Raw genomic sequence first — 19,155 nt, forward strand, 5'->3', positions numbered from 1 at the left:
CTGGTCAAATCAAGTGACTAGAAGGATATTTTATATACAACATTTTTGTACTTTGTAAGTATTGCTTTCAGCCTGGAAAATTTTGCATGGAATTCTGATTTTAAAATTAGATAACAGTGTGTGTGTGTGTGTGTGTGTGTGTGTGTGTGTGTGTGTGTGTATGTGCGCGCACGCACAAAGCATGCTTTTTTTATAGCCTAAATGCCAAAATTTGATGCCAAGTATTAACTGTATTTATGTTTCATAAACTTGAAAGATGCATAATATGTAATCATTAACATTCTTTTCATGTTTTAAATATAAAACCAAATATGTCTGGCTGAGGCTTTAAAGCTTTGGTGTGGGGCATATACCGTCTCTGTGTATTCTGTTCACTTATGCTGAGATCTGCCAAATAGTAACCTCATTATGCAGATTCTTAGAATAGCCATGACGATCTTAGTAGATTCTTACATCCAGTTCCTGACTCTCCAGTTTTCTTTTTATGTGGACCATTTAGGAAGATAACTTCAGGATGAGTTTTTGTTCTCTTTTTCGGTTGGAGGGCAGGTCCTATAGAATTTTCATATTTCTCCCTTTAACTTCATGTGTCCCTTAAGTTGTTTTCTTTGAGGAGAACTTTATCAACCTCTAATCTTTTAGTACTTTCCTTCCTTCCCCTGATTGAATGCCTGGCACATAATTCTTTTGTTAGGAGTAATGAGGCTGGGAGATAGCAGGAGATGCCACCAGTCAGATCAGTAAAGGTAAGAACTCTAGAGTCAACACATCTTCTGTTGGTGAAACCACCTGTTTTGTGAATTGTGTCCATTGTCTTTCTAACAAAGAGAACAGTGTTGTTTTTTAATTCTTACCTCAGTGATAACAGTCTTCACAAAATTCTAAACCCCACAGCTATTTACTGAACATTTAGCACTTATCAAGGTTTGGAAACAGGTATATACTAGAACAGAAAATTGTACTGGTCCAGATGAGAACAGGGCAGTAAAGAAGATGAACATATTCCCAACTGCCCTATAGTACTTTAAGGCTGTCAGGAACCCCTAAGTCCTTTGCAATGATGGTACATAGGAAAGAGTGCTTTCTTTGTGAAAAGGTATCATAATGGATACACAGGACAGATGCTTTTTGCCCTGTGCTTTGAATAGTGCACAAGAGTTTTCAAACTAGACTCAGGTTGGTGTTCAGTAGGTACAGTGACTGCATGAGCGATTGGTGATGTGAGCAGCACTGTCTTTGGGAGCTGAATCTTTGGATAGCTGGGTTTAACTTGTAAAGTTGGAAATGGTGGCAAGAAAAGATTAAAAAGGGAGCCAGAGATCAAACCTGAAAAACAACCTATGGCATATGATAAAGCTTGAACCTTAGTCCATTGTGAATGAGAGCACAGTCAGCTGTGTATTTATAAAAAACCATCTTGCTTGGGGTGTGTGAGACATGCTAGAGAAAGAAAACCTGATAGAATGGGTCAGATAAAGTGGGAATAGGCTAAAACTGAACTTATGCTGATGGGAATAACATTTAGAAAGTAATTGAGACATAAAGTGTTAGGCAATGAGGGAGGTAACTCTACCCATAAAGACAATATAGCTAAGGTAGAGGTATTTTATTGCTTTACCTTCCTATTTCCAAGGTCCTGTAGGCCAAAAAGCTGTGAGTTTTATTGAAACCAATCTCATTTTGTATCAAAAACTACTTGGCATGCACCAAGTTCATCTTTCCCCATTTTCCTGGAAGATACGTGGTTACGTTGTGAAGGAATCATAAATGCTGCAGGACAGAGGTTCTTCAATTTGCCCATGGTCATAGTTATCCTTGAAAATCCTGTAGGGAACTTATGGGTTGAAGATCAGCATATTTCCTCAGGCATTTCAACAGAGCCCCTCTGGGGCCTCCTTATGTTGAAATAGATTGTTCTTTCCTCCTTTGAGCTCAGAGTCAGGTGTTAGTAAAATTTCTGATTCTTAGACCTGAGAATAATTCTGTCTCCAGTGAGATGCTATATGGAGAGAGTCATAAAGGGTGAATCAAGAGACCAGATTTTTGAAAAGTAGGAAAGACCATCAGGTTGCCTTTCTCCTTTGTGGTTCTAGCCCATCTGGGGTATTTGATTGTCTTCACTCCTGAACTAAAAACAGTGACTTCTTTAGCACACATTTCCCTTTTCATCCTTGAAATCCTGTAAGTTCAGTGTACCTTTGTGATAAGCCTGCTTATGCCTCCTAACATAGTGATCAAGTCACACTTCACTGATGGATCAAGGACAGCATATATCCCAGGCCTCTGGTCCCATCATGTACAGTCAAGTGTACAGGTTCCCTCATGTTAATGAGAGGAGATTGGGTTGAATATTTTATCAAGAAGATATGTGAAGTGTTATTTACTTCCTTTTAATTTAATTCTGCTAAATGAGGGTAATAGGTACAAAAGTTCACTGAGGGATATGCATTTAGCTGAGCTTAAGTTAAACAGCTCCCACAATTGTGAACAATTGGCTGGCTATGAACAGCATAGTTTGACTTCATGGCTTAGGCTGGCTATGAACAGCATAGTTTGACTTCATGGCTTACTAGTGAAATCCAAAGTTTGTTTTATTAGCTGTCACAGATCATGATTTTATGCTAATACAATCATCAGAAGACAGATTTGTAAATCATATTAGCCTGGCAGGAGTGCTCCTGGGCATTAAATGAAATTTGCTTTGTACTAATAACTGGGTATCACTGACCAGTAACCAGGATCATTTTCTGAGTATAATCTCTCCCTCACTGTGTAGTTCCATTTAGGAGAAACATGACAGATCAGGGGTTTCTTAGCAGGAAATTAGAGGCACAAATTAAACACTTTCATCTAAGCATGCTTTCTGTTGTCCTTACTCATCTGAAAGGTACATATAACTCAAGTATTGAATTATCTAAAGTTATAGCCTTCTAAAGGATTCCTTCATGTTTTCTTTGAGGAATACTGTGTGTGTGTGTGTGTGTGTGTGTGTGTGTGTGTGTGTGTGTGAGAGAGAGAGAGAGAGAAAGAGAGAGAGAGAGAGAGAAAATTTGGTCTTCAATGCATATGCATATTTTTCCTAATAATACTGTAAAAAGCCAATTGTATTGTCAAAACTAGTGTATATATAATTTATAAATAAATTTATAAATACGATGGTAGGCCTTTAAAAACTGGTAAAGGGTCTTTTATTTTTCCTCTTTTATGGTAGGGATTGAGCCCAGAGCCTCACACATGGTAGATAGACTCTGTCACATCCCCTCTGCCTGAAAAGTAAAGATGTTGTCTTAAACAGCTTCAAACCACTGAGCTACAACACTGTTTCTAAAATAGGTCAATGATTAGATTATTCTGGGACATCTTTTGAAAATCACAAATTCCTGGGGCTGTTCCCAGAAGATTGTAGTTAAATAGGTCAGTCTGGAGCAGTGGTTAGCAAACATTAGTGTGCATCCTAATCACTAGAGGCTTGTTAAAGTTGAGCTTCTGAGCCTTCACCTGCAGAATGTCTGATTCAGGAGTTTTAGGGTCAGGCTGGGTCATTTGCACTTCTCACATGGTCTTGGGATCTGCAAGTGGCCCAGGAACCCACTTTGAGAATCACTGTTCCAATGTAGGATTCAGAGTCCAAAAGTCTGATGATTGTTCCCCTAGCTTGGGAAGGTTCTTCATTATTTTGTTTCTAAGCCATGTTTCTTGATTTTACAGTAATGATTTTTGGAATGATGGTGTATGCCACAATAGCTCAAGTGTTAAGTTCAGGTATATTCTAATTATAAAGGGAATTCATGTGAGTGGTTTAATTAAATCCAGTAGTAGCCTCATTAGGTACTTAATTAGTATATGGAAAAACAGAGGTAGTTAAGTCCCTTAACTTTGGCTGTGTCTGAACTGTATTTAGAAATAATATCATTACTCATTAAAAAACAGATTTTAACATCGATATGAAAAATACATGGATATTTGTTGTAATTAAGCCTTTATATACATTAAGAATCTGTAGATTGATGTGAAATGAAGTATATGGTGAGTGTAATAAGTCACAGAAACTTTAGGAATAAGACAACTCATTTCCTTTGTATTCTGTGGGATATATCCATTGGCAAGCAGCACTTTTTACAACAAAGCATAGCATTAGCTATTTAAATACCTCTGCAGTGTGGAAAAACTGCTTGCTAGATTAAATTATGTACAAGAGCATTTCTTTAATGCTTAGTGTCTGATTCACTAAACATCACCAGCACACTCAAAGTTTAAGAGGCATTATAGACTTTTATTGTTTGGCAGGCAATTAAATGTAGATGTCAGTGTGATTTAAAAGAAGAAAGTAGAGACTCTGGCATGTTGGTATAGGTTTTTTTTTCTTTAACTCTTAAAACAATTATGTCTATTATAGCTCACCTTGTGTTTATTCTTTGAATTGTATGACTTACAGCCATTTATCTTACAGTCTTAAAATATGAAATAAATGGATCCAAGTGCTTAAGATTTTATGTATGTTAGAAAACAGAACAGAGGATATTAGATTTTGGAGGGGCTACTTTCACACTATTTTAAAATCTATTTTCTGTATGGAGAGACCCATTTAATATTTTATGCACTTGATAAGGGCTGCCTTAAATGGGGTCATTCTGTATTTAGAACAAATGAGAAAAATGTTCTGGAGAATTCCTGAAGGAGTATTACAGACTTTTTACAAAATAACTTTAAATGGACTATAATTGCCAGAATCAGAATGATTACTGGAGTGTGTAAGTCAATTTAACCTCTTTAAGGCAAAAACCATCGAAGATGTGTGTTTAAGTTAAAAGTTTATGAAATTAACATTTGATCATCCTCAATGGCTTCTTAGAAACTGCACTTGTTTCTGTGCAGTTCTCTTGACACTTGGTGTATTATTTGCTGGCTTTATAGGCGTGGGTGAAAATGTACAGGCTGGAAAGAGCTTAGAATACAGACCTTATTGGAACTTCTGGGCATGCACTGAAACTTGTGGAACTTTGGGTGAGATTTTTTTTAATTACTTTTATTTTTAAAGCTATGTTTAAATAGTGTACAAAAGGGTTTTGCTTTAACTTATGAGTACGGTGCATAAATTTGTGAGTACAGTGCCTCTTGATCACCCCTTCTGTTACTCTTTGCCATCTATCCCAACCCTACCCATCTCTTCAAGTTACCTAGTTCCCCCGCCCCCTAAGATCCCCCCCTCTCTCTCACACACACACACACACACACTGAGTATTATGACTGTATTCATCCATTATTCACCACTGTAAGCTGCTATTTGTAAAAACAGAAATGTATTGATCACGGTCCAATCAGAAGGAAGATATAACATAGTAACTCAAATAGGGAAAGTTAAATATAAAGAATATTGATGTAAACTGGGAGATCAGAACAGCTGAGATTGGCTAGTATGAGCTAATAAGAACTCTAAAGAATAACAAAGATGTGTGGTGCAGCCCTACCCTCAGGGAAAACATGGAGCCACACAGAAGACCCTTCTGGGCTGGAGTACAAGGCAGGACTGTGATTAGAGAAATCACTTATAGGCCTTGGAGGGAGACTGTCCTTGAAATACAGTACAAGCTATTATATTACAAGGAGCTACTCTGCTGGAGTTCTTTGCTACAGAACTGCAGAGTGGGGTGGGGGAGGGGAACCTAGTTTTGCCAGATGAGGAGCTAGTACATTCAGTGTCCAGAGGACTCTGCCACTTTGCTGAGGGAGGCTGTCCTTCCTACTGACTCTCAGACTTTCTACCAGGAAGTGGAGCTTTTCTGCTCTCTGGAACAGGAAATACAGGTAAAGGGCCTGGACATACTTTCTCAAAGCAAATGATCAGAAGTGGATTTAAAGTTGATGACTGTTAGGAATATATGTATGCTTATCTCCAGAGTTGTAAATAAAACTAAGTGAGATAATTCATACACACACAAATTGTATGATTTTTTCCATTGCAGTGAGTTCTTGCAATCTAACCTATCAGACAAAAGTCTTTCACTACATGTGAGGAATAGGTGAAATATTAAATATATTGTCCTTTATGTAGACTATGGCTGCCATCTCCCCGTGGGGAGGAAATGGGAAATGGCAATACCAGAGGATTTTTGTAGATCACAAGTTGCTCTCTTTTAGCAGTGCTCTTGCCCATTGAGTATTGGTTAACAACTTCAAGCTTAATAATCAGTCCCTGATAATGGCTCTTAGCCACAAACCTCAGAGGATATAATGCTAGCAACTTTGAAAGGTATTGAAATCAGTTCTTTAGATCTAGAGCTGCCCTTTATAAAGTTAATTAAGAACAGGACAAAACAGGTTTGGTTTGTACACTGTGCATATCTTTGCATAAATATGACATGACCATGGCTCACAATTAGAAACATATTTTTAAGATCTGACTTTAAGTGATGAATTCTAATCCTTACCAATTTGTTTTCTGGTGTCTCCTTTCCAGGCCTAGAGCTTAAGTAGTATATAGAATGCTTATATGAAAGGTCTAGAAGGTTCACTTTGAGATGCCTTTCTGTTTTTTTCCCCCGACATTGAGATTTGAACTCAGAGCCTTGCATTGCATTTGCCAGGAAGGCACTGCACTATTTGAGCCACTTTCACTTCCCCAGCCATATTTTTCCTTTTTTTTGAATGTGGGTTTTGTGTTTATAAATGGCCTCCCTCCAAATTTCTGCCTGTGGAATAGCTCAGATTATAGGGATAATCCCATAGCACCCATGCTAGGCCATCTTCTTTTTACCTTATTCCTTTATGGTTTCATACTACTCTTTATCAAATGCCATTACTGTGAAGAGAAAAGAAAGAGAAATTCTCTTCAATATGCAAATGACAATATTTTATTTTCATAAATCAGATATGACCTTTATAGACAACTAGCCTTGCTATCTAATTATCGCCAGGATAAAAAATAAGTTGGAGAGCCATGATTTGCTGAGACTTCATTAACATTTAACTGGCTTATACTTTTCAACCACAATAAAAAGTGAATGTGCTCAGTGATTTAGTCACATTTTGCAGCTGTGTTATCTTGGGATCTACCAGAACCAGGCTAGATGGTTTGTGGAACTGTATCAACATGTTTTTCATTGTTTGAGTGGATATTACATTATACTTCGTTAAAATTTTTCAGGCAAAATTGTTGCAGCCAGATTCTACATAGAATTATGGGGATTTCATTGCTCATTTGTAAAGGAAGCATTTATTAGGTATGCCTACTGTAGGGAATACTCATGTAACTAAGATGCAGTTAGAATCACTATTGCTTTTGAACAGAATTCCTCTGCTGCCCATGAGCTTCCAGATATATGCCCATAAAATATGCAGATTTTATGAAAAATACCTGGGAGTGTTTGACTTGTATATATTGCTGCTACTTAAAGCTTCCTGGAAAGCCAGAAGCTTAGTAGTTCTCTTTTTAACTGGTTGTTTTAGTTCTGACATCATTTCCTTTAAGCTCATCTTATTTTAGCTCAAAAAACCATGTTTACTATCTTGGTGGGTCCCCAACTTACTTTAGTTCTGTAAGCCATCTTTTCTGTCTTGAGGGGTGCTCACTAGTAAAGATAGTTATGCAGACGGGATATATTTTAGGGCCATCAGAAATTCATAGTACAGGCATCTCACTTTGGAGGGGCTTAGTCCAGATAGAACCATTTTGTACATTTTATGTTTCAAGTGATAAAAACAGCTTCGTGAGATGAGAAAACGATATCCTTGCGTTGGCAATGTATGGGTCTTTAGGGTTTGCTATCAGCCACGCATGTTCTTGCCCGGGTACTTGTGTGTGTTTTCAGTACGAGCAGTCATTTTGCAAACCTAGTCATGTACCGGCCTAGCATGGTTTGTGATGGGGCCCCAAATGCTTGCTGTTTAAGATCATGCTACAGGGCTTCATCAGCATGCTGTGTGTGTCTCCCTAGGGGGCCAGTTCTGTCAAGATTGATGATTATTTTATTCTTTTGGTTTTGTTTTTTTTTTTTACTGTTATTTGTGCTGCTGCTGTTCAGGCTTATCCCTTAAGCACTGAAACTACTCTGTACCTTTAAAATAGAGTTTGCATCCAAAAAAAAATTCTCATCAATGTTTGCACACACTTCTGACATTTCTTATACCAAATTGGAAAGCCATTAGCATTATGAACTCAATAAATCCAGTTTGCTCCTATACTTGTTAAAAACTCAGTGAGAGGGCGATATAAATGACCATTTGTTGTCAAAGTGAAATGTTGAGTTTAATCCTGTATCTTTTGTAAGGAGATTTCTTTTCCCTGGGAATTTAGTTGGGACCAGAATGGTTCAAAGTGTTGCAAACACAGAGCACTGATTTCAGGCCTGTGACTAGGATTGCTGAGCAAGACAAAGGCGGAAAGCTGAGAGAAACCACTTAAAATAGCCCAGAGTTTCTTCGCTCTCCTTTGTTGAACATTTATTGGCATGTAGAGACAAATATAGATAGCATCTCATGAAATTGGCAAATACAAGTTTTCCAAAGGTTTTGGACCAGAAACACTTCAGATTTGTGAATTGTTTTGATATTGACATATATGTATATACATAATTTGATATCCTGGGGATTTTACTAAAGTTTAAAAAAATGTATTTATTTGTATCATCTGCACATAGCCTGAAAGAATTTTGATATAGTGTTTTTGGTGTGTCTACTTTTTTATTTTGACCTATCAACATGAGGTAGGGTGTAGAATTTTCCACTGTGTCATCTTGTAGATGCTTACGAAGTTTAAGATTTGGGAGTGTTTGGGATTTTGCTTGTTCTGATTAGGAATATTTGTTCAATATGCAGCATGAATCTAGTAAGATGGCTAATACCTAAACAGCAGGGTCAGAGTTCCACAGCTCTCCATAGGCCAGAGTGATATACCCATAGCAACCAAATGAATTTAGTCAGGAAAAGTGGACATCCTAGTATAAATTCAGAAAAATCACTTACCTCATTACAGAAAAGGAGAAACCACTGGAGAGCAGTGGTATGGAAATGGTGGATGGTTCTCAAGGTCTCCGCAGTTCAGAATGGACAAGCAAGCACTTTCCCTAGGTTGTTAGTAGAGCAAGAGGTCAAGGGTAGGGCTTATATGATTTCTGGTTCCAGAGCTGAGTGCTATTCTTTGGGACCAGTGAGAACACTTACCAAGAAGGGATGGGTCCTAAGTGTTCTAGTAGGAAGAATTGAGGAGAATACAGCATGTTTTGTCTGGGGAAGGGAAAACTTAGAGCATGATAGTCCCTTCTAAGCAATCAGCTTTCATGTATAGGAGCAGAGAGTTTCACAGTTTCCCAAGTGATTAGAGCTAAGATAAATGGGTATACATCTCTAGAAGTCAAACATGAGACTTTTTAATGAGATTTTTTTTACATGGTAGGTGTACTTTACAAAATTCTGACTTTAATCCCTTATCTTATTTCTTAGGAGTCTGACTGGCTCTCTGGGAGAATGTGGGATTGAGTTGGACTTTTAACCTCCAACATTTGTTTTCCCTTTGGGAATATATACCTGTTATTTTCCTCAGACATTGAATTCAGGGTATCAATATTCTTTTTCCCCATTAAACCTTTATATTTTTATTTTAAAAATTTTCCTTCTTTATTGTCAAAGTGAAGTACAGAGAGGTTACAGTTTCATATGTAAGACAAGTATACTACTTATCCAACTTGTTACCTCCTCCCTCATTTTCCCCCATCTCCCTCCTCCCTAGTTCCCCGCTCCTCCATGAGTTGTATGGTTGATTTTCACCAATTGGTTTTGTAGTTATTGCTATTGCAATGGTGTGTCTTTTTTATCCCTGTCTCTCATTTTTGGTATTCCCTTTCCCTTCCCTAGTTCCAATACACGTCTATACAGTATTCAGAGTACTAAGATCAGTTAAAGTAATAGCAGGAGTAAAACCACAGGAAGGAAATATGAGAGAACAAAAGGTACAGTTTCACATGCTATGTTGAAATTAACTACAGCAATGATATACCACTTATTTCCATAACATGGAGTTCATTTCACTTAGCATTATCTTATGTATTCATTTGGGCATAGTTATTGAGCTGTTGTGCTCTTCTGCTATGTTTATCCTAGAGATGTACTAATTATTCCCTATGAGGGAAACCATACAGTTTATGTTTCTTTGGGTCTGGGTCACTTCACTTAGTATGAATTTTTCTAGAGTTATTTTGCTGTTTTTTTATGATACTAGAATTTGAATTCAAGGCCCTTGAACTTGCTAGAAAGGCATGCTACTAATTGAGCCACATCCCCAATCATTTTGTGTTTTTTGATTTGTTGAGATAGGGGTCTTGATAAATTTGTATAGACTAGTCTCAAAATATGATTCTACTATCTCTATCTTTTGAGTGACTCTTGGATTACAGGCCTATGTTATCATGTCTGACTTTATTATTGTTATTATTAGAGATAAAGTCTTGCTCTAATGCTCATCCTGGCCTGGAAGATGCTACATAGGTCAGGCTGGACCTCAAACTCACAATCTTCCTGCTTTGAGAGTATAGACACATCTCATAAAACTTGCGTTCATGTTTCTTTGACTTTGATGCTACTTCTCTTTGTTAGCAAGAAATCATAATAAGCATGTTGACATAATATAATTAACATGCTACGTGTTGGGTTATATAGTAATATCCATTATATAATGGGTGGCTTGTTTTCATAATCATTACATGATCAATATAGTCATGTACTTGATCCATAGGAAACATTTGGCAAAAGATCTGATACCACGATCATTCAAACTTGGAGACATTTAAGAAAATGTAGGGTGGAACCTGAAATCATCATTTGCTGTATGCTGTTGATGCTAAAACAGCTGAACTTTTATGCACATTCTGCATTTTCTATTATTTGTTGTTCCTTTATTTAAATAGTTTATTTCTAGCACCAGAATTAAGCAGATGTTTGCCACATGTTTAATCTTGAAATTGTTATTGCTTTAAAAACATGTGTGGACTATAAAATAAATTTATAATCTTTTTAATTTTGAGATGTCAAATTTCCAAAATCATAAAATGAAACCTGTTCTATGTTAGATTTAGTTACAACCCTTTGAAAATGGTTTGTAAGCTGTGACTATCTATAGTTTGTATTGTGTTTCTTCCTTTTCTGCTATTGTGCCATTTCTGTGGTGGAAGCATTTTCTTTTCTTTTTTTTTTTGATGAATTATGCTGTACTTTTCTTATTGAAAGCATATTGAATACTTAAGGATGTTCTATTAAAGTTTTGCATGCAAGATGAATTTTCTAAATTCCTATACATCTGGAAAATGCAGTTTTAAATTTGCTTATGTCCTACTTCCAATTTTCTTCTACCAACACTGAATTCTTTTTGGAAAGCAAAATAATGTAGCAGAAAGGACAAGGCATGCTTGAGAGTTCATAACACCCAACAAGAGTACGATAAGGGCCAGATAAAAGCTTCCCATTCAAACAGGTCAAGACAAATTTAGTGTGATATCAAGCAAGTATGTGGCCTCCTATAGTCATTACAGCTTATTTTGAATTCTGGCTGTTATTTACATTAGTTTTTTTTCTTTCACATTGTAGGTGGTTGTGTCTTTGATGAGCCTTATAGCACATGTGGATACAGTCAGTCTGAAGATGATGACTTCAATTGGGAGCAAGTGAACACTTTGACTAAACCAACTTCTGATCCATGGATGCCATCAGGTTTGCTTTTAATTGTCAGGTTTTTTCAAACCAAAGGAGTCTTAAACAAGTCTTAAATACCCCATGACAATATTGGTCATGGGATATTGGTGAAATGAAGAAGGGTCTTATTCTTTGAGGGTAACAGCGAATGGCTAACAGTTAGTGAGAATGGTATTATCAGGGTGTGAACTAGGAATGTCCCCTTTTAAAATCGAGTGATGATTTCCTTGACTCATGGATGGAACTGTTGCTGCAGAAGACAAGTAATAAGTCTCTATCTCTCACAGAGGAGACCTTGGAGGTGACTTCCTTTCTCAGCATCAAGGGTTTACTTAGCACCTGGGGAATGTAGGAGGATACCCATTGATCTTGAAAGCCTTCAGAAGATTCAATAGATGTCATTTCACTAAGCACTCTAGAATTACTGTATTTTATGCTGAATGAGACAGCTATTTTACTAAAGCCCAGCAAGAACTTAACTGTGATTTTGGATGGAAGAACAGGAAGATGGTGACTGGAAAATTGTAGTCATACTGGAGATTGTCTAATTCTATTGGACCTCATTTTCAGGTTGTAACCTTGGATCACCCTTTAAATTTTTAGATTCTCAGGTTCATTATAGTGATGGGTTAATGAGCGTGCCAGTTTAGGATTCATAAGTGATCTTGTAAAGATAGCTTTGAAACATGAAGTAGATTTTAATGTAAATATAACTAACCTTTGGTGCCAACCATGTTCCTCTCGTTCCCTTCCTACCTTCATAATTTCAAATAAGTAAGATATCACAAGAAATGTACTCAATGCCTTATTATGTAACTGTACCCCATTTGCACAACACCTTGTCAATAAAATTTAATAAAAAAAGAAAAAATAATTTCAAATAAAAGAACATGGGCTCTAGAGCACTATAGAGTTTTTACTCTTCGGCTCTTGGTCAGTTCCTCAGAGCTCTCTTTTTCTTTGTCTATCTCTTCCATTCTCTTGTATCTGTGTGTGCCTTTGAGTATCAGTGTGTTGGAATCAGTGGTCCACTTGAGGTGATTTACCTGCTTCGACTCTTGGTAGTGATAGTTAGAAGGAGTACGGTTATGCCTTTCAAGCCATGCTGCCTTTTTCTGTCTCATCATGGAGCTGTTGGGTCTTCTTGTGGCCTTTCTTGAGAGTCTAGCTGGTGTCTAGATAGGCTTGCCAGCTGAGGCTAGGGCAAGTGGGAGTGTTCTATATTTATTCATTCATGGTAGATTTCTCCACAAAAGAACATCCACAGTTTCTTTACTGAGTTTTCATCGATGAAACTGTGTGTGTGTGTGTGTGTGTGTGTGTGTGTGTGTGTTGTTAGGATGTTAGGATTGAACCTACAGCTTATAGACAGCATTTCTACCACTTTTGTGCTGTCACTCAGTACAAATTTGGGCACAATTCCAATCCTCCCCAAATTATAATTTTTTATATTAAGTAGTTGATTTCATTATTGTAGTACATTAGATTGAAGCAAAGTTTGGGAAAAATAACTTATAAAAAGAAGCCCAAATATTGTGAAATCATTGATCTCTACTTATCCTAGTTTCATCACCAGACAATCCACTTCTGTAGATGAAAGAGATGAGAGAAAGCCCTTCTTGGTGCCATCTTGTCCTTTTCATCTTTTTGATATCTCACACTACCAACACAGACTAAACTGACACTTTTTAAATAAGTAATGGGCGAATAGTGGAGTCCATTAACAATAATAAACAGCAAAGGCTAAGAGTAGCTTAAAACAGCTAGATAGGTTACAGAAAGAGCAAGGCAAGTTACTGAAAATATATGACCTTGGAAGGCTTTTCTTCCTTTTAATAATGAAATAAGACATTTGAATGTTCTGTTTCCAGTAGAATAATTGTTGATTAATATGATATCTTTGAAGCTTAAACTCTCTGAAAATTACATCATATAATGCTTTCTGTCAGGGGTTTCTGGTGATTACAAAAGGACTCCTGTTCTCCACACAGGGTACAGATCATGGTTTGAAAATGGCGTTATTTTCTGTGTTAATATGTTAAGTGAGGAAGAAAAGCCTAGTGCTTTCTTTTGGGAGGGCAGTGCTGGAGTTTGAACTTAGGAGCTCAAAATTTCTAAGCAAGTGATCTGTCACTTAAGCCACACAATCATTTTGGTTTTGTTATTTTTAAGTACGGTTTCACTTTGTGTTTGGGCCAGCCGGAAACTTGATCTTTCTATTTACATTTCTTGTGTAGTTGGCATGACAGGTGGGAACCACTGCTCCTAACTTTTTATTGGTTAGGATGGAGTCTCATAAACTTTGTGCCTAGACTGGCCATGAACTGTGATCCTCTTGGTTTTAGTCTCTTGAGTAGCTAGAATTACAAGTGAAAGTCCTTGTGTCTAGTTAATCCTACTGTTTTCTGTATCCATCTGCATATTTTTACCTGCCATAGGAGTAGATGAGACATTTGAAAATAGTTATCCTGTCATACTTATCTTGTAAATACCTTCTGTATTTTAGAATGTTAAGTTATAATATTTATTTAACAAACCTTAGTCACTGCTATTCTTTTTGGGTTGGTCCTTAGGCTTGAACTAAGGCGTGATGTTCCTTAGCTTTTCTTTGCTCAAGGTTAGTACTCTACCACTTGAATCACAGCTGCTTCTGGCTTTTTAGTGATTAATTGGAAGTAATAGTCTCATGAACTTTCCTGCTAAGGATGGCTCAGAACTGTGATTCTTGGAGCTTCTAGATTACCTAGTATTATAGGCATGAGCCACAGGTGTCTGGCCTGTTTTTGTTTTGTTTTTCTTAAATCCCTAGTATAAACTAAACATTATACTAATTGCTACAATAGACCATAAAATATATTTTATCTTACCTACATAGGAAAATCTATTCTAACTTTCCTATACAGGAAAACTGAATAGTCTAAAACTGTATACAATTAGATGTAGGACTAAGGGATCCTGTTTTGTTTTCAGTGTAAGCCTAGTGCATTAGTGTTGTAGACTTGTGCCCACTGGCCCTTTCTTCCTATGTGAGAAGTTAAATTCTCCTGCAGTATTATTAGAAGAAAGGAGCTATCTCCTTTTACATTTGCATAAATAGTTTGAACCTTCCTGGTATGATTATTTGAAACTTGAAATGATTCAAATTATCCAGTATTTTGAGCGCTGACATGATATGACATCAAAAATAGAAAATTCCACACCTGACCTCATATGATGATTTAGAGTCAAAACACAGTGCACAGAAATCTTAGGTAAAATTACATATGTGGTCTGTGAAATCATTTGTAGAACATTTGCTTAGCATTCAAGGAGCTGCATTTGAACTCCAGGACAGTAAAAAAAATATTAACAGTGAGCTATTGCATTATGTTATTTTGTGTTTAACCTTGAGACCAATCTCCAAAGTATCATATTATATACATATGTGAAGTTCAAGAAAATTCAAAATACCCACACTTGTACTACCAAGTATTTTGGACAAGTAGTATTCACTTGTCTACATTAAGGGTTGTATTTTTATTTCATTTTATTGTAAAGTTGATGAACATAGGGTTACAGTTACATAAGTAAGCTAAGGAGTACATTTCTTTTGAGCAGTGTTACCCCGTCCGTTGTTTTCTCATGCTTTCCCTCCCCCTGATTCCTCCCCCATGTTGTAAAGTTCATTTCCAATGTAGTATCTAGTGAATATCACTGTTGTATTGTTTTCCCCTTTGTCCCCCGCCATTTCTGTGATTCCTGTTCCCTCTCCAAATCAAATAAACTTATATACAAGGAGAGAATACTAAAATTAGAAACAAGGACCACGGGGAATAAACCAGAGGATGAAAAAAATGAAAGACAAAAGAAATAACTGCAAACAGTACACTAAAATGAAAAAAGAAAAAAGGAAAACAAAACAACCACACAAACACAAAAAAAAATCCCTCTTGTTTCCATATTGTGGAGATAATTTCAATTATGTGGTCAATGTACATAGCTGCTGGGCTATTGTGAATCTCTGCTAGAACTATTCTCTGCATATTACTAATTATTACAAATGAGAACTCCCTAAAAGACCCAGAAACACAACAAATTAAAGAAAGGCTGGATAAATTAGATTGCATCAAACTTCAGAGCTTCTGCGTGGCAAAGGACATAGCTAGAAGATATATAGAAAGCCCTTATATTGGGCGAAGATCTTCACTAGCTATATAATAGACAAGGGCATCATATCAAAAATATACCTAGAGCTAAAAAGAATTACCCCCCCCCAAAAAAAAACCCCAAATCCTCAAAGAAACAATCACCCTATTAAGAAGTGGGCTAAAGAATTAAAAAGAGACCTCTCTGGAGAGGAAACAAAAATAACCAATAGACATAAGAAGAAATGATCAACATCTCTGGCCATAAAAGAAATGCAAATCAAAACTGCATTGATATTCCATCTCACCCCAGTTAGAATGGTAATAACAGATGCTGGCAGGGATGTGTCCAAAATAGAATACTGCTATACTGTTGGTGGTAATATAAACTTGTTCAACTACTCTGGAAATTCAAAAGAGTAAACATAGTGCTCTGCTAACACCCAGCAATCCCACTCCTGGTCATTTATCCAAATGATCACAAACAAGATCACATTAAAGCTACCAGTACAACCATTTTCATAGTAGCATTATTTCCTGTAGCTACAATATGGAACCAATCCAGATGCCTCTCAGAATATGATTGGATGAAGAAAATGTAAATGCAGCACAAATTTGAAATACTATTTAGTTTCAAGTATTTCCTTTTCTTTTTAATTTTTTGTCTTTTCCTCTTCCTTTAGTGTGTTTATTGTAAGTTTGGCCTCTCAACAACTAATTACAAAGCTGGTCCTCTAGTGCAAAAACAGAAGCTAACCTTTTTTTTTTTTTCCAACTTCTTAGGATAAATAAGGGGCAAAAAATCACACACAGCCATAGCTTTTTGTGGGTTTATTAGTTTAAACCTTTTATTTAGAATATAATTAGACTTGTTTTATATATGTATTTGTCCCCCCCCCCCAGCCCGAGCTGCTTCTGTAACACATTAGACTGACAGTTGATAAATTGTGTCCTGCTGACCACATTCAGCACCCATCACTGTTAACTGTTAGCTAGAGATGTTGCCATTTCTAAAGGATTGAAAGACTACTGAAAGAGCAGGGCTGGGAATGTGGCCTAGTGGCAAGTGTACTTGCCTGGTATACATGAAGCCCTTGGTTCAATTCCCCAGCACCACATATATGGAAAACGGCCAGAAGTGGCGCTGTGGCTCAAGTGGCAGAGTGCTAGCCTTGAACAAAAAGAATCCAGGGACAGTGCTCAGGCCCTGAGTTTAAGCCCCAGGACTGGCCAAAAAAAAGAAAGAACAGCAGTATTTCGGGATATGTGAAATTCACTTTTCAGCATTCATAAAGTATTATTGACACATAGTCATGCTCTGCTATTTAAATCCTAGTTGTGGCTGATGGTAAGGTGAAAATCAGAGTTGAATACCTGAGGTCCAGTTGACCTATGGTATTTGCATGGAATTACTGGTTTGGACTCCTGGTTTATATTGTTACTGTTTTCTCTACTCATAATTTATTGATACATAAGCATTACTTTTCAGTTTCTTTCACTTTCAGTTCATATAATATTTCTAAAACAGATTTTTTAAAAAAAAATCAATAGAAATAAAGTTAGTGATTTTCTTTGTATTAAATACCTGTTGTAAAAATATCTCAGTGTTCTTCCAGTACCACAAGCTTGTTTCACTACTGTTATTCTAATTATCAATAACCCATGAAGATGAATTTAAAATGATAACTGATGAACATTTCTACTCTCTTAGCTCTATGGTTTTTCTGTATGTTTTGAAGTTAGGGTTACCATGTTGTAAGTCAAGTGCTGGAAGATATGTTTCCCTGTGTCTTTATATATGAAGTTAACTTTAATCCACAAAGATACTTTCTACCACGTAATAGATCGTTTTTCTGAGGCAGTGACATTAGTTCTGGAAATACATAATTAGAATCAGTAAATATGAAATTCCCGTATATCTTTGTAGTTCATTTCAACATTTAGAGTTAACAAAAGGTCATGCTTTTCAGACATCTCTGAACAACATGGTTTCCTTGATGGTAAAACAAGGCCAAACCTAGTTTTCATTGGTGAGATGGGCTTTATTTCATAGAAGATTATCTTCTCCATTAGCAATGGGGAAATTTTTTGGCTTCATCATAAGGATTTTTACTTGGAGCACAAGATTGATTTCAATAATTTGTATAGCTCTTCTGCAAATTGTTATATACCACAGAATGTTGTATAGTTACCACGTGGTATAGTTACCTATTGTATAGTTACCACATAGGAACAAAATTGTTCATCCAATTAAGAAATCTCAACCTACCTTATTTAACAACGATTCATGTTTTATACTTTGTTTCTGCATAACATTTGTATATTGCTACTCATATATTTCTAAAACTTGGAATTTAAAAAACTGCTATATTATAGGGATAAATGTTACCCCGGTATATAACAATGGGATAAACTTTCAGTATAGTGTTTCATGCCTATAATCCCAGGTACTTGGAGCATGGGTATTAGGAAGATTTTCTTTGAGTAGGCCAACCTAGTCAAAAAGTTTATGAGACCCTATCTCAGCCAATAAGAAATGAGTCATGGGGGTACATATCTGCCATCCCAGCTAGGCAGTATGTATAAACAGGAAGATGGAAGTCTAGGCCAACTAGAGCAAAAATGGACAAGACCCTATTACAAAAATGCAAAACTTCCCCAAAACAATAACAAAAGGGAAAAGGGCTGTGGTTAAAGTGAGGCAATACCTTGCCTGCCTAGCAAGCACAAGGCCCTGAATTTGAACCCTGGTTTCTCTCTCTCTCTCTCTCTCTCTCTCTCTCTCTCTCTCTCTCTCTCTCTCTCTCTCTCTCTCTCTCTCTCTCTCTCTCTCTCTCTCTCTCACACACACACACACACAGAGCTTACTATTGATAGTTACAGGTAACTTTTAATTATATTTATTTGATAGGTGATAGTTATGGCATTGATATTTATTCCCTGTGTTTTCTCCTTCACATACAATACATATAAAAGTAGCTGGCATGAAGTGAAGTTGAATCCTAGTGAGGGAAAAAGGTAAATATCTTTGTCCTCTGGAAAAGGGTTGTTGCCTTCTCTAGGTGATACAGAAATCTCATCTTGCCTTCCATGTCTCAGCTTTAGACATTTGCTCATCTTCATGGCAATTCTGTAACTAAGGATGGAGTCATGGCTGTAATGTAATGCTTGTATGAAAAGCAGAGGCCGAGGTCTGAAGTAGAGCAGCCATGTGTACCCTCAGTATGATGACCCAGAAAACAGAAACAATGACTGTTTGTTTAGCATCAGCTTCACATTCCGGAAAGATGATGGATAGAGAGACAAAGTAATTGAAGTTCTCTTTGGGTGCATTTACTAAGCATATGTTGTG

The 19,155-nt window shown here is 36.7% G+C and overlaps 1 protein-coding gene and 1 long non-coding RNA gene across 8 annotated transcripts in view; one reads left to right on the forward strand and one right to left on the reverse strand.

Moving 5' to 3' along the window:
- Positions 1–19,155, forward strand: part of Ptprm (protein tyrosine phosphatase receptor type M) — a 767,348-nt gene that overhangs the window by 165,668 nt on the left and 582,525 nt on the right. For all 7 annotated transcript variants that reach the window (XM_048363182.1, XM_048363174.1, XM_048363176.1 and 4 more), the window contains exon 2: positions 11,575–11,697. In XM_048363182.1, coding sequence (XP_048219139.1) covers positions 11,575–11,697 — 123 coding nt within the window. The remainder of the gene's footprint in view (positions 1–11,574; positions 11,698–19,155) is intronic.
- LOC125363867 lies at positions 1,255–2,431 on the reverse strand. The gene is made up of 2 exons (XR_007213371.1): positions 1,364–2,431; positions 1,255–1,326 (listed from the first exon to the last, which is right to left on the reverse strand). It is a non-coding gene; the product is annotated as an uncharacterized LOC125363867 (long non-coding RNA).

The sequence above is a fragment of the Perognathus longimembris genome, chromosome 15 (assembly GCF_023159225.1).
Source record: "Perognathus longimembris pacificus isolate PPM17 chromosome 15, ASM2315922v1, whole genome shotgun sequence".
NCBI classification, from domain to species: Eukaryota; Metazoa; Chordata; class Mammalia; order Rodentia; family Heteromyidae; genus Perognathus; species Perognathus longimembris.